Source organism: Hipposideros armiger, unplaced genomic scaffold (genome assembly GCF_001890085.2).
Source record: "Hipposideros armiger isolate ML-2016 unplaced genomic scaffold, ASM189008v1 scaffold_216, whole genome shotgun sequence".
Classification (NCBI taxonomy): Eukaryota; Metazoa; Chordata; class Mammalia; order Chiroptera; family Hipposideridae; genus Hipposideros; species Hipposideros armiger.
In genome coordinates, this window is record NW_017731566.1 from 1139850 (window position 1) to 1155365 (window position 15516).

Sequence of the window (15516 nt, forward strand, 5' to 3'; positions counted from 1 at the left end):
AGACATATCCTTCACCTCTCCACGTGTCAATATGCATTTCTATAATAAAATAATATGGATGTTGTTTTATGTGGCAGTAATGTCATTGTCACACCCAGGAAAATGAATAATAATTTCCTAGGACTGGTCCAGATTCATGTGCCCTGGACCAAACACTGGTCAGACCCCCAGAGAGGCGAATTGTGATTGTTTAATCTTGGAAATGTCCACCCTACGGGGAAAAGAAAAAGCATTAACTCGACATTTGATCCATCTTCTAGTTCGATCCACTTCCTAACCTACAGAACACATAATTGTTTCCTGACCCCCGAGAAGTGTTGATTACTTCAATAAGTTTGTAGGTGATTATAGTATTTTCTTTTCATGAAATTATTAGGAGAGATTACTGAGGCAGATGATTGTAAATTACATTTTTTAATCATTAAGTGGTACCTTCCTCCTCCTCAACATATTTTGCTATTTTTTTCTTCCCCCCAGACGCATGGAAAGGTTTCAGCTTTTAATGAAGAACTCCTTTCTGGAGCATGCTTTTAGAATCCGAGTTTAGTAGCACACATGATGTAATCCCAATTCCCAACTTTGCGTGCAAGATTGCTGTGTGAAAATGAAACTGGAAATCCCATCTGAATTCTGGTTGCTGGGCTCTTCAGAGGAAGTATTCCTCTGTTTTCCTTTTCTTTTGTTTTTTAAAGAAACCACAATATTGTCATCTGAGAAACAGATCCGTGGCTGGGAAGCCAGAAATATTGGAAGCATGTTCGTCTTTTTTTTTCTGGCCAGCGTTTGTCCAGGGCAGTGAAGTCATGTTTTGGGCCAAGCGAGGCGAATAGGTATCCATCCATCTTTCCCATGTACCCAGGACAGCTTGGAGGCTGAGCAGCTGAGAAGTTCCATCTGGAAGGAAGAGGCCCTAACTCTTAGCCTGCTGCTGTAAGAGCTGCCACTGCTGTAGTGCCAGCGGCCTTGTTAGAATGGCCTCCTAGCGAGGGAGACAGGGTGCCTGGACAGCAGATGAGCTCCGCAGATTTCATAAACATCATGGATTCTTGCTTCAGTCCAGGACAAACCAACGTATCCCCTCCCTCTCCCCCACCCCGCACCCCGTTGTGTTCTTAACCAAGTTTACAGTTTGAGATCGTGATGCTCTTTAAAGGTCTCTGTTTTCTGTGACCTAGGGTCACCTTTTGTCATATATTGCATTATTTAACTATTGGGTTGTCGAAAAAGTCATGACGCATTTTTGTAACGAAAAACGTAGAAAAAATACGTCATGACTTTTCCGACAACCCAATACATCAACAAGGATAGAATATTGCCCTATTCTAAGAACAATGAAAGTAACGTAAAATAGCCTCAATCACCGTTCCGAGTAAACTACTTAAAGTGCTTGTAGACAATTAGCTGTTAGAATTAGCCAAACTGTTTTTGTGAGCTAAGACAGAAAGACACTGTGAAGAGTTCATTTGCCCATGGAGAGCCCGCCTGGAGAAGGCGAGCAGTTCAAAGGCCCAGCAGTGGGAACATCAATTGGCATAGTCCTGATCCTGGAGAGAGCTCCATCAGAGGCCATTGTCACTGGCGTCTGTTTCATGCTGCTGCTTCTCTGAGGGCTCTCAGTAGCATTAGGTTGAAATGCAAAAGCCTTCCAGACACACACACACACACACACACTCACACTAAAAAATTCCAACTAAGCGTTGAGAATAGTTACTGGGAAACAGAAATATTCACCTTGGGTATTACAAGTACTTCTTGTTGTGGTTTCTTTTATTTAAAAAAGAAAAAAAGGAAACAGGAGAATACTTCCCTGTGAAAAACACAGCAACGAGAATTCAGATAGGACGTAGTTTCACTTTACAGTTTTACCGTTACATTTGACAACCCTCATTGTCCCAGAGGTACATACATTTTAAACAGATCTCTCACAGCCAGAGAGCTGGGTACCCGCTTAGTGCTGGCCGGAATCTGTGGCTTTTGAGGGATCTCTCTCACTCAGCCTCAGGGATATGAGTGGGTCAAGACAGCCCATCCCGGGAAAGAGGGAGTGCTTGTCACCTGTCACCGGGCTCTGCACAGCAGGTAGGTCCCTTTTTAAAAAGGAGAAAACTGCCCGTTTCAAAACCCAAGCACATTACTTGGTAGCTTCAGCAAGAGTGTCTGAGCAGTTAAGTGGCTGTTCTAGAAAGCTTGAGAAAGTCGGGGTCGTTTTCCCCACCCTGGGTCACTCCTGGCACCTATCTCTTGGCAGTGATGGTATGGAAATTTGCAGAGCAGAACTGCCTTTGAGCAAGCAGAAAGGAACAAATTTGATCTAATACCCATTCTATGCATGTGGTTCAATGAAGGTCAATTTTCAAGAGAACCCCGCTGGCCAGTCTGCAAGTCAGCCTGGGAGCTGGCGGGCTAGCTGGCTCCTGCCGAGGCCAAGAAAAAAATCCCCTCTTTTGCCTCTGAGTACCAATTAATACAAGTTTTTCATCAAGCGATGTTGGTGAGGAAAACAGGCTGAACTGCTTCCAGCTTTCTATGAAACAGCTCATGGGGTCATCGGACCCGGGGTCTTGCCGGAACCCCAGCTCCAGGCCCCGGGGAGGATGCCTCTGAAACAGCAGCCAGTGAGAGGGAAGGCACACACACACCAGAGCTGTCTTATGTTCCAGGTTTAAAGCTGTGTGTCCAAACCTTAAAAGGTGTTTCGATGTAGTGGTTCCAGATAACCTGGCTAGACTATGTTAATGCTACAGATGGAGAAAATGCTCTTTAAAAAGCTTTTTTTATGTGCACTGTTTGTTCCACAGCAGGAATAAAAGGCCAGCTCTGTTCTAGGTTGTGGAAGCTTTAGTAGGCAAAAATCCTTAGTCTGTAGGGTCTTGTTTGTGTGTCTGTGGGTTGGTATTGGTTTTTGTTTTGGGGGATAGAAAGACATTCCTTGCCATACCTAAATGAGCAGCCGCAAACCAGCCAAGGCTCAATATTGTCTCTGAGTGCCTTTGATATATTTTTCTTATTCTTGATTATTCCATTCCTTCAAGAAATGTTTATTGAGCACCTGCTAGGTCCCAGGCCTGTATGTAAGGGCCAAAGATACAGAGGGGATCACAGGTGAGGTGCCTGCCCTGATGGGGGTGCATACCTCAAGTCACAGAGCAAATATGCAATAAAAGGCGATGAGTGCTACCTGAACAGGGCAGGACCCCTCAGGAGGGTTACAAAGCAGAAGCAGATGTAGAAAGCGCAGGCAGGGCGGCTGGATCCAAACAATGGCATTTCAGGGGAGGGTTACTATGAGTTGGCCAGGCACAGAAAGAGGGAAGAATGTTCCAGTCCAAGATAAGAAGGATGGAGGGCATGGAGCCTGAGTGAGATCAGCTGGACATATATAGAGAGAGGCAGGCACCAGTCCACACTATTGAATTTGAATTTTACTCTGGGTTCTGTAAGGAGCAGGGTAGGATTTAGGGTAGAGGAGTAACATGATCTGACTTTTGCTTTAAAAACTTGACACTCCAGCCGTTGTGTGAAAAATGGGTTGGCAAATGAGTGCAAACAGGAGACTGATGTGGGGGCCGTCACACAAGGTCGGGCGAGAGAAATGGAGACCTGGACCAGAGATGGGAGGTGAAGGGAATGGAGGCTCACAGGGTTACTAATAATAACTGCTTACATTTACTGAGCACATAACTGGGCCAGGCGTGTTTATCAATGTTTAATGTATGTTATCTTCACAAGAGCCCCACGAGCTAGGTACTGTTATCCTCATGGTAGATGAAGAAACTCCACTATAATGAGGTCCCATGTTATGCCCCCAGTGACAAAAGAAGAAAGTGGCAGAGCCAGGTTTGCTTGCAACCACTGTTGCTGCACTGCTGCCAGGGATGTATTTTGAAGGTAGATTTGTCTTCTTGTCTGAAAATATATCAGCCCAAGTGTTCTGCAGATATTGATTGACAGCCTTGTGGGACCAGGAACTGGCTAAGGGGCGGGACCTCACCAGTGAGTAAGGAAGACCCGCCCCAACCCTGTAGCACTTAGCCCAGTAGGAGAGGCACTTCCTCTCTTTAGCCCCTTTGTGCATGATATTCAGTTATGCAGTCAGGGAAATGCATTTCTTAAAATAATCAACCAAGAAACCTGGACAGGGGAGGAGGGAGGCATGTTTTTCCATGTACAGGTGGCGGCCAAGGACTGGGATACAGTATGTCAGCTTCTAACAGCCTCAGTCTATCGTCACTTGGTAGCTCTGTGACCTTGGACACATTTCTTAACCTCTCTGAGCTTCAGTTTCTGTATCTGTAAAGTGGCCGTAATGCCAACCTCACAGCGTTATGTAAAGATTTAAGAAGCCACTAGTTATAAGATGGTCTGTGACATCACAGACCGCGGGGGACTCAGCGAGCAGCTGCTCCTAAGTTGTCCTTTGAATGTAGGGCAAGATGGGAAGTTAGAACGTGAGTCAAGGTTGACTTTGCTTCTGGTATCTAGTCTACTTAACATTTTCAGATGATGTTTGGCACGATGAATAAATACAACTGGGCTTGAGTTTTCGTTCTCTTCACTACTGAATTTTTCATACACCTTTGTGCGTGGGACCGTGTCAGCCTTTCCGACACCAATATGCTAAAAGGAACACACGTTCGGTGACTATTCTTCAGTCCAGAGGTGACCAGACCCCTGTCCTACAGTTCCTAATGCTCCTTTCCGTCTTGAACCCATGGTAGTAAATGGGAAATGGACAGACTCACACAACCCAAACTACGGTATCTTTCTAATTGTTTTCACATAAGTATTGACATATTTAATAGAGTGTCCATTTAAAGAGCCGTGAGCAGAAAAAGCGTACGTAGGACTAAGGGAAGTAGAAGTCATGTAAGCGTAGCAGTGAGAGCTTCGACCTGAAGTGGGACTGTCTACACAGCACCAGCTGTGTGATCCTACACAAGCCACTGAACCCCTCTGAGCCTGGGTTCCTCATCTCAAAACAGGCACCTACCCACTAGGGCTGTTGCAAAAGTCAAATAAAAGTATGCCTGTCAAGTGCCTTTGATTAGTAAGAGCTCACGCGAATGTTCGCTGCTGCTGCCACGGTTACTGACTGCCTCTTATAGTCAATGCTTATTCTTCAAAAGGAAGAAGGCAGCTCCTGTAGCTTAAAAGAAATGGCTGCTGTACCTGGTTGGCAGAAGCATGTGAAGAGGGCAATGTAAGCTAACGTATGACGCCTATGCTTGCGATCCTTTCTAAGACAAGCAGGCGCGGAGCTTTGTTTGCCTTCAGAAATAATCGTTTATTGGGTTTTCAACTTTTCCTCTATGTCTTACAGCCCTGTTGTTCTAAAAATTGTGTTGATCCAATTTGATAAATCTCATACTGTGAAGACAGTCATATCACATCAAGAACAGCATAGACCACGTTCAAAAGACTTTTGCGCTACAGATGGCAATTAAAACGCGGCGAGAAGAGCCCAAAGCTGTCGGCCTGTGCAACATGACAGCTGTGGAGCTGGAAAGGCAGGAACCCGTCATTTCTCACCTGCTTTTATGTTTCAGCTGGAAAATGCAATTGGCAGCTCAGCCCTGCTCTTCTTTGTAAACAGATCTCCACCGAGCCTACAACTTCCCATCATGCCACATGCAATCTGTTTATTTTGTGAATGGATAGGGTCATCTGAATAGTCCCAAATGACAGTAATAACAGACTTCAGCATAGATGCCACATGATTTGGTGCAAAATCCTGTGTATTTGTGACTTAAAATGGAAGCAGCATATTAAGAAATTATTTTGCAGGAAACTTAATTGTCCCCTACAGTTTCCAAAATGCTGTATCAACAATTTTATTTATTATCGTTTGTGAAACTAAATGAGAAAGAGCTGGAGAAAGGGAACTTTTTTTCTTTTTTAATTCCAGGAAAAAAGATAAGTTGTTTTGATCATTTGGAGTATTTTAGCAAATGGAGAATAACAAAAGGAAATCGCATGTAAATGCCCCATTGTTCTTACAGATGTACAGTTCTAAATAGTTAGGCTCCCAAAATGCTGAAATTATAACCAAAAATAATTTGAATTGTGTAGCTAAATCAAATTGAATGCTAAGAGAAACAGCATAAGCTCCATTTTGCGTTGTGGAAAAAATTATTTCAGTTAAAAAAAATGGAGTATGATTTGCTGCTGCTGCTTTTTCAGACTTTCTGAAACCCTGTGCTAACATTTCTTCTTGGCAAGGCAGTGTTGACCAGTGGTTAGGATGAGGCTGACTTTGGAGCCAAGCAGAGCCAAGTTCAGTCTCCACTGGCTCGGCTGTGTTGCTTTAGACAAGTCACTTAACTTCTCTGAGTGTTTCATCTTCCTTATCAGGCCGATGATAACCACAGGGTCTCCGGCAAGATAAGTAAGTGTCCTTAAAAAGTAGGTGTCCCAGGGCCTGACACACTGAGCAGACAATAGCAGGAGTTGGAGAGAGACAGCAGTGCTGGGCAAGTGACGAGACAGGGATGGTGACAGCGTGGGTGCTTTGCTTCTACTCCCCAAATCAAGAAGCCAGAGCACAAGTTATTCACCAGGGTGCCTTTCCCCACAAAAAAAAAACCAGGAAGCATAAACACTTGCAGAGACCAAGTTCTCAAAGAAGTCCAAGCCACACTGAGATATAGCAAATACCAGATCTTTATTCTTTTTCTTATTTTTCATTCCCTCATCTTATTTCATACCTCACCCTGCGATCTTTATAGAGAATCATTCAGTTGTCTGATCTCTCCATAAAATAGCCCAGAAGAGCCAATGATGTCAGCTAGCAGGGGCCCGTGATTCCAGCCAGTCTAGAGTTTTCACTGAAAACCAGAGTGAGATCTCTTGGAGTAGGAAGAACCCAGTCTGAGTATACACTGGTTTTCCTCTCCATCTTCCCTCTACATTTATTGGGCTCTGGTTGAGGGATAGATCATTTTTAAAAGGATATTCATTTGAGGAACTAGGAAAATCCTGCCCATGATTTGTAATTATGGTGTTTATTGTGTGCTCTGTTTTGTTGAAGCTTCAGGCGGTTTATTCCTCATACGGATGTATGATAAGAGTATCTGTATTTCCAAATTCTCGTAGAAGGAAATCATCACCCGAATTTATATATGAATGATTTAGTAATGCGTGGGCTAATCACTTGTGGTGAAGTTCATCTTCAGCAGAAAACTAGGTTGGACCCTTTGAATACCAAATGGGTTTTCTAGGGAGATCGCTGAAGCCTAGAGCACATGTGAGGTTTCATCGCAAAGACTATGGATGTAGTGCCTGCTAGTGTAATTGACAAACAAGAGCTGCCCTGTGATGGCTTTGCATGAATATGCTGCACAGAATAATTAAGCCCTCAAACCATACGATGTATAGTCTTCAAAGAAATAATGGGAAAAAGTCGACATGTCATCAGTGAGTTTTTTTCATATTCTAAGTAATTGATGCCAATCCCTTAGCTTTCCTTTCCCTGTTTCCCTCATTGAAGTATTAATAGCTCTAAAACTGATGACAGATTGTCAGGGTTGGTCTTTGATGAACCTGACAGCATTTGGAATTCTTGAAATACCGAGAAAGTGAGTGGGACTATTCCCACCCCCTCATCCCCATTGTGGTTGGTGACAGCCAATTTTGAACCACATTGCTTTTATTTTTAATTGATCCAATTAGTTTGAACACAGTCTGTCCAAATTGGGCTGCTTTTCTCTATTAATGATTCTGTGTTTGTCACCCATTTATTTATTCATTAAGCACTTCCAATGTGCTGAGCTTAGGGATGTAGTTCCGCCCTTAGCACAACCCAAAGTTGGGGAAAACAAGTCAACAAGAAATAAGGCAGAGGAAAGGAAGTCTTGCAATGGAACCCTGGTAGAAAGCAGGAGAGATGTTAACTCCCTCCCAGGGTGGGGATCAAGGGCTCGCAGAGGTGAGTATCGTGTGTTTTTCTCCCTGCTCACCTATGCTTTGGGGAATAACATGTGTCATTTTGATGAAATCTATCTCACTCAAACTCTACAACTAAATTACGTAACAGTAAGTTTAGAGTAGGATAATTTCAATATTGCTCTAAAACGGCAATTTGGGGGTAATTTTTAAAATTCCAATACTCAAATCATTTTGGAAATGTAAGAAATGTTATACGCAGAACATTGTCTACATAATATACCCAAAGACTTTAAAATCAGAAAGTATGGTATTCCACCAGAAAGGACAAGATTCTACTTGTTCTCCTATAAAGAAAGCATATGCTGTCGAGTGTCTCCATCTCTGCCTTCACTCTAAGCCACTCGCGAAGCCTTAGACTCATAGTGTCAACTGCTTACTAAACAATTCCAGGAGAATGCCTTGGGCACCTGTCACTCAACATGGCCAAAACTCAACTCATTGTCTCCTCTCACTCCTTTATGAATTACCCGTCTTGGTTGACAACGAAGGTTCCTAATTCTGGCCTCTCTCCTGAATTTCCCATTCTGAAGGCTCATGTCCTGGTCAGGCCCTTTGTTTGGACTCATACCAGCCTCCTAACGAACTTCCTGCTGCCTGTTTGTCACTTCCTCCTCAAAGTCTCATCTACTTGGCTGTCGGAGTGGCCTGTAGCTCGACAGTTTGCAACTGCTCAGGTTGCTGCTGTGTCTAATGGCTCCCCACTGCACAGGATAACGTCAGTGACACTTGGAAACCTATAGGCTTCTTCTCCAGCCTGCCTGTCTAAGCATCATGTCTCCCTGCCTTAAACTCTATACCCCAACAACTTGGAACTCCACATAGTTTCACATCCCCTGCACCTGTCCCCCATTAATATGTTGTTTCTATACCTTCCATGCCTTTAAGAATGTAATTACTCTACCTGTCCAGATTAGAAGGTTTTCCTTGAATTCCCACAATGCTTTGGGTATATCTCTATCATGGAGCTCTGATCACTCTTTGGGCCTGTCCTTTACCAGGTGGTGAGCTCTTGGGGTATCTTATCCTTAATGTTCAGCACAATAACTATTGGTTAAATGAGAGAATATTGAAATGTTTCTTATAACAGCAAAACGAATGGAAAACAGCAAAACAAACTCCTGGCATTTTATTTTCTGGTGTAGAGAGGAATAGAATTCCTTGTTAGGTCAGCTAATCTAATAAGCAGAGAAAAAGAATGTTCTCATGAAATTATGTGTTTACCTTCTGTTTCCATTTGCTGAAATAGAGAATCCATCTAATTGGATTTTCTCCTTGGGGAAATGCAAAGAACGGGTCCGTTGCTGTCACATTTCCAATATGGCCTGCCTCTCATAGTTTTCTCAAGGGATCTTTGACATCCAACCCCTTTTAAATTAGACCTACATCTTAGAAAGCCTTGACTGAGCACCTTCTCAGTTTCATCCATGGCTTCTTGGCACATCATGGTACCCAAAAAGGATAGGAGACATGTGTTATTTGCAATTGGGAGACCACAGACCTAGACAAAAAGAGAATGTGCCTGCAGTGTTCTCCTCACATTCAGTCATTCATTCCTGCATCCATCCATCATCTGTCAAACCATCCATGTATTACTGCACTGAACACTTCTTTACCCAGCGCTGAGCACAGTGTCTGCAGCAGGCACTCAGTAAATCCCTTTGGACCAACTTGTGAAGGTTGCTCCACACAGTGGTGAACAATGTAAGTTCTGAAGCAAAACCAGCAGGTGATGCCATCCACTGTGTGACATTGGGTGGGTCAGTTACCCTCCCTGTATCCTGCTTTCCTTGTTGAAACTGGGTAAGAAGTAGTATCTAACCCACAGCACCAGATACTAGATACTATCAGAATTAAATGAGATATTGGGTTGTCGGAAAAGTCATGACGCATTTTTGGCATGAAAAACATAGAAAAAATACGTCCTGACTTTTCCGACGACCCAATACATATAAAGGGCTTAGCAGGTGCCGGCAGTGGGGCCACGATGATGAACCAAGATCCCTCCTGTGGCTTCTGTTCTTGAGGGGCATATAGACAAATAAGCAAAAAGATGAATAAACAAAATAGGAAATCAAAAGGGTTCCATCATGTGGGGAAGGGTGGTGATGGAAGCTACTTTAGACAAAACAATAGGATACGTCCCCTCTGCAAAGATATTTAAGCTAATACCTGAAGGACGAAAAGGAGCCAGCCCCATAAAAAGCCATGCGGAGAATGTTCCAGGCACAGGGTGTAACAAATGCAAAGGCCCTACGTGGGATAGGGGGTAGAATGTTCTAGAATGAGCCAGAGGCAGTGTTGGCTGGGATAGAGGGAGCTGCAGAGAAAGCAGGCACCATGTGTTGGGAGGATAAGGTCATAAGCAGCCGGGAGACCATGGGGGTGTTGGGATTTCGTTCCAAGTCCAGTGGGAATGCATTCTGGGGTTTCAGAAGGCAGTGGCATGACGCCAAGGTGGGACCTGGACAGCTCCGTCACACCCCTGCGCTCTTCACCGCCTGAGGGAAATGTGAGCTAGACCATCTGGTATGGAAAGGACATTGGAGCAGAGGGTAGTGTGGGTTCTGTCCCCAGTGTGTGAAGCACAGAGCCCTCGCTGTGGAAGCACAAACACACCCGTGGGATTGAGTGCTGCAGAGCCCGTGCGAGCCGGCTGGCTTCCCTCTGTCTCTTATCCCAGTGCCCTGGATGAGCCTGAGGCTTCTCTGAGCTCATAGGGCTGGGGCTGATGCCAAGAGAGCCCGCCCTCACCAAGAGCCCTCCCCCGTCTCCACTGGAGAAGATACGATGCCCGCTCATGGTATTACTGCATCTGAGCTGTATGCCAACTTTTCTTTTCCAGACTCTGAAAAATCTCACCAAGGAGCATGTCCTCGGTGACTTAGCTGTAGGGGGACATGCGCAGGCTGTACTCAGAAGCCCCCGTTGCACTCTCTTTCAATGAAAGGAAACGTACAATAGTACTTAAGGAACTCTAGAACTCAAAGCACGACTGTGAATGTATTTCTATTTAAGTGACCTTGGGATGACAGTGGTAAGCAATAGCTTTTTTCAGGCTGAAATATTCATGGGTCTTTGTATTACTGTACTAAGTCACATTTTAAAACCTTATAATTAATTTTACTGCTGTGGAACCCCCGAAACTCCTCTTGTCCACAAGTTTGCTGACAGTTGTCCACCAAAAGCTCATCTCCAACCCCCAGCTTTCCTGGCGGGTTTTTCATCTTGCACACGTGGAGCAAGTGCCCTCCGAGGACATCCTTCTAAGTAGCTTTCCATTAGAAAGCCTTAACATTATGTCACTTTGTTCTACAAATCCCCACATGTGTTATTCCTCTTAGTGTTAGGTATTCATATGCCCTTGTTCATTCAAAATAAGGATCCAGCATTGTTAAGACCGGAATTACTAAAGCTTAATATGTGGTAAGTAAAATAATAAAAATGTTCATGAATAGTAGATAATATAAGTAATAATAATATAGTTGGAATTATTTTACATTTTTCCTTTTCTCCTCTCTGCGACCTTAAAGCTGACCAAGCCCCCTCCTGCATTAAGACCCCTGAGGCCATTATGGGTCCTGCCTCAAGAGGGCAGTAGCTCCCGGCTCCTTGCTGTCTGTCACCTGTGCTCTGTGCATCCTTCCACCTGCTCCTGGCAGCTTTGTCCCCGTCCCCTCTCTGTCCCCATTTCTCCAGCCTGTCCCTGTAGATGACCCACTTACTCCCCTCAAGTCCTCACCTCTTGACGTCACATCCCATTTTTCTTCTTCCCTTCAGAACCACCCTCTGGAAAGCTTACCTTCCCTGGCCCCTCTCCGCGCTGACCTCTGTGACTGCCCCTGTCAAGGTCCCCAGTCCCACACGTCTTCCTGGAGCCCTTGCCGCGTAGAGGCCGACTGCCACCTCCTTCTCCAGACTGCTGGTCTCGGGTCTCAGTGGCCTCTCCTGCCTCCCCCGCCCAATCTCCCTTCCTCTGCTTCTGACCACCCCAGCAGGGCCGTGGTGTGCTGGCCATGGGGCCCATGGAGAGGGATGCTTAGAACACAGGGACTGGAGACCAAAAGCCACCAGGGGGCTTAACCTTCTCCGCATGGTCTGTGGTCCTGAGCAGAGCGAGAAGCGAGGGGTGCAGGAGAAGCCATATACCTTTGTCAGCGAGTGTGAAGGATGGTCTGGTTTATGTTTTTGGCATATTCTTCTCAAACACTCGCTGAGTAGAACACACCTCGGGCCTGCTGCAAGGGTCTAAGTGATGTAAACCAGGCATATCCTAAATATACCGAAATCCATATAAAACAGGGAAATTACTCAATTCTGGTCTGGGAGAGAGTCTAAAGAAACCTGACGCTAAGGAAAGTATTTCTCATCTGTCACATCTGCAGCCTTCCCACTGCTATTCCTCTCTTTCCATATGTATCAGGATTCTGGTTGCAAAATGCAACTTGAGCCAACTGAAGCAAAAGAGAGGGGTTTGTTGAGGAAGGGGAGAGGCAACGTGGGCCCCCAGGTCACCTGGAAGATCTCCCCTTTCTGTCCTTTGTCACAGCCGAGTGGGGCTGTGTTGTCCCTGGGCAGCGTCCCCCTGAAGCAAGGACCAGGCTGAAAGAAGCCCTGTGAGGAAACATTTCTTTTCCAGAAGCTCCGCTCAAAGCATGTTGGAGGGCAGGTTTGTGATGGCTTAGCTAGGGGTCCCATGTTCACCTCTGGACTGGGAGTGGAGTGACCCCAACAGAACCAAACAGTATGAAGCATATTCTGTGAAGACAGGGGCGGGCGGGCAGCACCATCACTATGCTGTGAGTCCAGGATTTAAGACAGCTCTTGACTCCTTACTGCCCAGATGCTTATAAGCCAGGCTCCGTGTAGGGGCCTTCCTGTCTCCCACTAACCTGGCTTGTCAGATTCCAGACTCACAGATGTCCTGGTCTTGCCATCCCCTGCCTGGAATTCCCTTCCCCTCCCATCCCTCCTTTGCCTGGCAGACTCCTACTCCATCTGCTAGCTCCCTCTGTAAAACCTTCCCCTTGCACTGCAGTCCACCTACTGTGCGTCCATCCACCAAGTAAGACTCTGTTCCTACCACTGGGTTATCTTTCCTCTGTCACCCCACCAGGCTGCAGTGTCCTCATTTATCTTTGTATCCTAGCAGCCAATACAGCTCCTAGCACATAGTAGGAGCACAGGAAATACTCATGATCATGTTGAAAGGGTTGAAACGCTGCATATGACAGAAGAAATTGCAGAACAGTTTAAAACCTAAATAAACCCTGCTTTGCTATCATCAATTGAGGTGTAGTAAATTGCATATAATTTTAGGTAGGATACATAGGGTTTTTCTCCTCTTTTAATTCATCTTAGAAATTCAATATTTCAGTGTGTCCAAAATCACTTTTCTTCACCTCCTACAGCACTGCTTTTAATATTTCAGTGTTCTAAACTCTTCTTTGACATTTTAATATTGACGGCTGTTTCTTTCACTCACTAGAGAATCAACAGGGGCCATATTGTGGCTCCAAATTATTTCCCAACAGATGACTTAGCCATTGATTCTAGACAGCGGGGCCCTATGACTCCCAGGCACGTGATGCTCCCCACTCAGAAATCTGCACGTACCTTTCAAAGAAGAGCATGCGTGCATGCATGCGTGTGCCTGTGCGTGCATGCCTCCATGCGTGCATGTTCCAGTGTGCCCGTGCCAGTGCGTGCACTCGCCTGTGTGTGTATTGGAGGAGTGCAGTGGGAAGGTGGTAGGGAGGGCTCCACCTGTCCTGTGGGGTTGCTCAAAGCGCACACCTCTGACTTTCACCTGCCTGCACCTCCTCCTGACTCTCCTGGGATGACCCGCACAGGTGGAAGGTCCTTTGGGAGCCGCAGTAAATTGGGTCATTTGTAAAATAAAAGGTGGTTCAGACCCTGGCTGTCAGGCAGCCTAGGTATTCACAAGTGACATAGCAATGCAATTCTACACTCAGCTTTTTATGTTTTTCCCCCCACAGAGGTCTCATTGCTAGCGGTTTCACAGAAACCCATTATCTGCAGGATGGCACTGATGTGTCCCTCACTCGAAATCACACGGTAAGTCCTGCGTGTGTGGCCCACCCTGATGCTGTGCTATCACATCTGTGCTTCAACCCTGTAGCTGTTTAAACCTAAGCAAACTCACATGCCCACGTCATTCACTCAGGTCCCAGGAAGACCTTGCATGGCACTTAGTGCCTAGGCCTTCCGTTGTTACTCCAGAAAAACTTGGCCTTGGCTAGATGTGTGCTGGGACAGTCCTTGGAGATACGGCTTTACTGCAGATTGACCTTGAAACCACCTTCCAAGGACTGTGGGATGCTCAGCTGGGCAAATCCTTCCTAGAAACCCTAGCCAAAGTTAGAGACGGCTCGGGACGCAGTCCCCCTGGGCTGAACTTGGCTGCCTTAAACGTGGCAATATCTTAAAGAAGTCAAAGGAAAACTGACTCTGCTTAACCTATTACAAACATACCCACCAGGTGGATGTGCTTCTATATCATGGTTGTTACTTATTATGACATTTGAAGTTTCATGCGAGACTTGGACATGATGCTAATTTTATTTGTTGCTTTTTCAGAAATGCTTAGTGTGTACTGTGCCCCACATATGAATGTGGGGATTCAAGGGGAATCACTGCCTTATGATGACTTAAAAGGTGACTTGTTTTAAGGAACCCTGGGTCTTTGTTTTTAAAAGAATAAGCTCAGAGGGAGCCTTTATGTTTACAGTGTTGTCAAGTAGCTGTTATTGTCTGCAGTGATCCCACCTTCTCTGCATTATGTCAGCTCATGTTTCTTTACCACGTGTTTGGCACGTGGCACTGACATTTACCTTCCGACTTCCAGCAATTTGGTGGAATGAGCAAATGCAGCTTTTCAGCCTGAAAGAGAGCAATAGAAATCCTGAATCAAACAGAAGCATTTAAGAATTGTTGTTAATACCTGGTCAAGCTTGAAAGAGAGTTAGAGAAATCCTCAGGAGGCAGAAACAAAGAGGGGACGTAAGACCAGAGCAATAGGTTGGTGAGTTGGGGTCATTGGACCCCAAAGGGCTTTCCAGGGCCCCGAGAGAGGATCCGGTGCTTGGGGTTTGGGACAAGAGAAGTGGATGTCTCTGACTGAGAAGCCCACAGAAGGCAGGCCCCAGAGACCTGCTTCCTGTGTGAAAAGGGGACAAGAAAAACTCTTGTCTCAAGAAGGGGCAGCCTTAAGGATTGTCTCCAGGTGTCCTGTACTGATGAAAGATTTCCTACCAAATTGAGAAATCGAAACCCTAGCTAGCTTCACAAGTGTGTGTTTGGAATAGAATGGGCTGGCGTCCAGATTCCCAATACCTGTGTAGGAATAGAATTGCAGTCAATATATGAACCTCACACCTAGGCCCAGACCAGCAACCCTGGGTCCCATGGGTCCAAACTAAAGCCAGCCCAAAACCCTTACATAGGGATGTTTCTACAGCCCAGGTTATATAAGATGCCTGTGCAAAGAAACAAGAGAGAGAGAGAGAGAGAGAGAGAGAGAGAGAGAGAGAGAGAGAGAGAGAGAGAGAGAGA

General features: G+C 45.4%; 1 protein-coding gene across 1 annotated transcript in view; it reads left to right on the top strand.

Annotated features, from left to right (window-relative positions):
- ADAM12 (ADAM metallopeptidase domain 12) overlaps positions 1–15516 on the top strand; it is a 309331-nt gene that overhangs the window by 168003 nt on the left and 125812 nt on the right. The window contains exon 4 of the mRNA XM_019654224.1: positions 13941–14019. Coding sequence (XP_019509769.1) covers positions 13941–14019 — 79 coding nt within the window. The remainder of the gene's footprint in view (positions 1–13940; positions 14020–15516) is intronic.